Source organism: Opisthorchis viverrini, assembly GCF_000715545.1.
Source record: "Opisthorchis viverrini unplaced genomic scaffold opera_v5_420, whole genome shotgun sequence".
NCBI lineage: Eukaryota > Metazoa > Platyhelminthes > Trematoda > Opisthorchiida > Opisthorchiidae > Opisthorchis > Opisthorchis viverrini.
The window spans coordinates 173,770-175,762 of record NW_008752080.1 but is presented as its reverse complement, the minus strand read 5'-3'; the positions used below and the strand labels follow the sequence as shown (position 1 = coordinate 175,762).

The following is a 1,993-nucleotide window of genomic DNA, read 5'->3' as shown; positions in this document are numbered from 1 at the left end:
TTCGTCTCATTATTTCACCGATCACAAAGTTAAAAAGGAATGGAGAAAGTGGGCATCCCTGACGGACACCGCTTTGTGTGCGGAAGCTTTTAGAGAGCTCTCCGTACACTCTCACACGTCCGGAAGTCTGAGAATACAAAGAACGTATTATGTTTAAAAGCTTCCGAGGCATTCCTTAGTGGGCGGGCGTCTCAAGAAGAACAGACCGACCAACCGAGTCGAATGCGCCTCGGAAATCCAGGAATACCAGAAGTGTGGGTCGCTTATACGTATGGCGTTGTTCTAGCACCTGACGCAGTGATGATTTGATCATGACCATCTCAATCTTCACATCGGTTCCAACGATGCACAAACAGAGACATACCACACGACAATATCGCCACCCGAAGAAAACCCTACGTCCTCCCACTGCCTCGTGGATCAAACTTTTGAGTCGAAGGCCCAAGGTGGGGTACCTCAACCAAACGCTTTTCCTCGGCCTGGGCAACCGGGAAGTATCATTTGCCTGCGCAGACCAGCGTCTACTGATGTCCCTCCCTAACCCCTTCCCACCGCACAAGCAAACGTCGCTGGGCCATTTGACTGTCAGTCATCTGACCGAAGGGCCTTAGGCTCCTCGCTGCCTACAAACATTAAACAAAATAAAACCTTTCTAAATCCACAAGATCCTTTCTATATAGGAGCTTTTAACGTTCGTGCTCCATGTCAATTTGGCAAACAGACAATGTTTGCTGAAACCCTATACTCCATTAAAATTGATGTATACTGTATCTCAGAAACACGCACAGAAGACCCGAGCGTAGGTATGAATTTCAGAACACCAAGAATGAACTCAGCTCTTTCACATTTATTCCTCCATGTGTCCAGTGACCGAGAAGCGATGATTCGTGGAATATTATTGCATGGGATTAGCACTTAACCTGAACGCATTTTGCTGGATTGGATCTCAGTGAACAACCGTCGTCGGTTAACCAGTCCAATTAAACTCAATGTCTCTCAGGATAAAAAGCGGTGCCTGCTCGTAGTGTTGGCTTATGCCCCAACAAACTGCAGTTCTGCTGCTGGGAAGGATACTTTCTATCCGGAGCTATGCGGGCTCATTCGTCAGGCAGAAATCACTGAAATTGTGATCCTTGCGGGCGATTTGAACCCTCAAATAGGTCACCTGAGCTCCTTGGAATCACATTTGGGCGGTCGATTCGGAGAGGATACTCGCCGCACAGACAACAGAGATCGACTTCTTCAGCTGTGTGCTGATCATGAACTATTCCTGGCAAGTACGAACTTTCAACATAAATGTTCACATCGCGTAACCTGGCGGCCACTAACTGCAAATCAACCGTGGACCCAAACCGTTCAGCTGCAGAACCCTTTCGGTGCCTAGCTGCCATGCCACCCGAAGGAAGCACGAGGGCTGGCATACTGCCAGGTTGCCCAAGCCTAGACAGGGGAAGTCGACAGGCAGAGGTCGGGTTCGAACCACGGAACTTCAGGTCAATAAATTGGAGCTCTAACCACTTGGGCCATCTCGCCCCGTGGACCCAGTTGGACCACGTGACCATTAGCCACCGGTGGAGAGCCACAATTCAAGACTGTCGTTCTTTCTGGGGCACACCACTTGATTTCGATCACGCCATGGTGCGTGCACGCCTGACAGTTCGCTTCAATTCGGGCCCTCGCAAGTCGGCAAGAAGCATGCAAAACCACTATCTTCGAAGAACGACCATAGCTCAACAGTACCCAGCTGAGCTAGCCCAAAAACCCTCCACAGTAAGTAAATACTGTGGCAGTGAGCATGTGGATGAAGCGTGGCAAAATGTGAAGGGAGCTATGTTGGCGGCGTTCGGTACTGTATGTCCGACCTCTCCGACTCTACCACAGGACCGCTGGATGTCGACGAGAGCACTATCCATGTTTGACGTCAATAGAGCTCTGCCAGCAGGCAACGGATAAGTGAATAGATGGCTTATTAATTCATTCGCAAAAACGTCGA

General features: G+C 49.6%; 1 protein-coding gene across 1 annotated transcript in view; it reads right to left on the bottom strand.

Moving 5' to 3' along the window:
- Positions 1–172, bottom strand: part of T265_10911 (hypothetical protein) — a gene marked incomplete at both ends in the record, with an annotated part of 18,733 nt that extends 18,561 nt beyond the window's left edge. Inside the window, one exon of the mRNA XM_009177425.1 lies at positions 19–172. Coding sequence (XP_009175689.1) covers positions 19–172 — 154 coding nt within the window. The remainder of the gene's footprint in view (positions 1–18) is intronic.
- Positions 173–1,993: the final 1,821 nt, after the last annotated feature.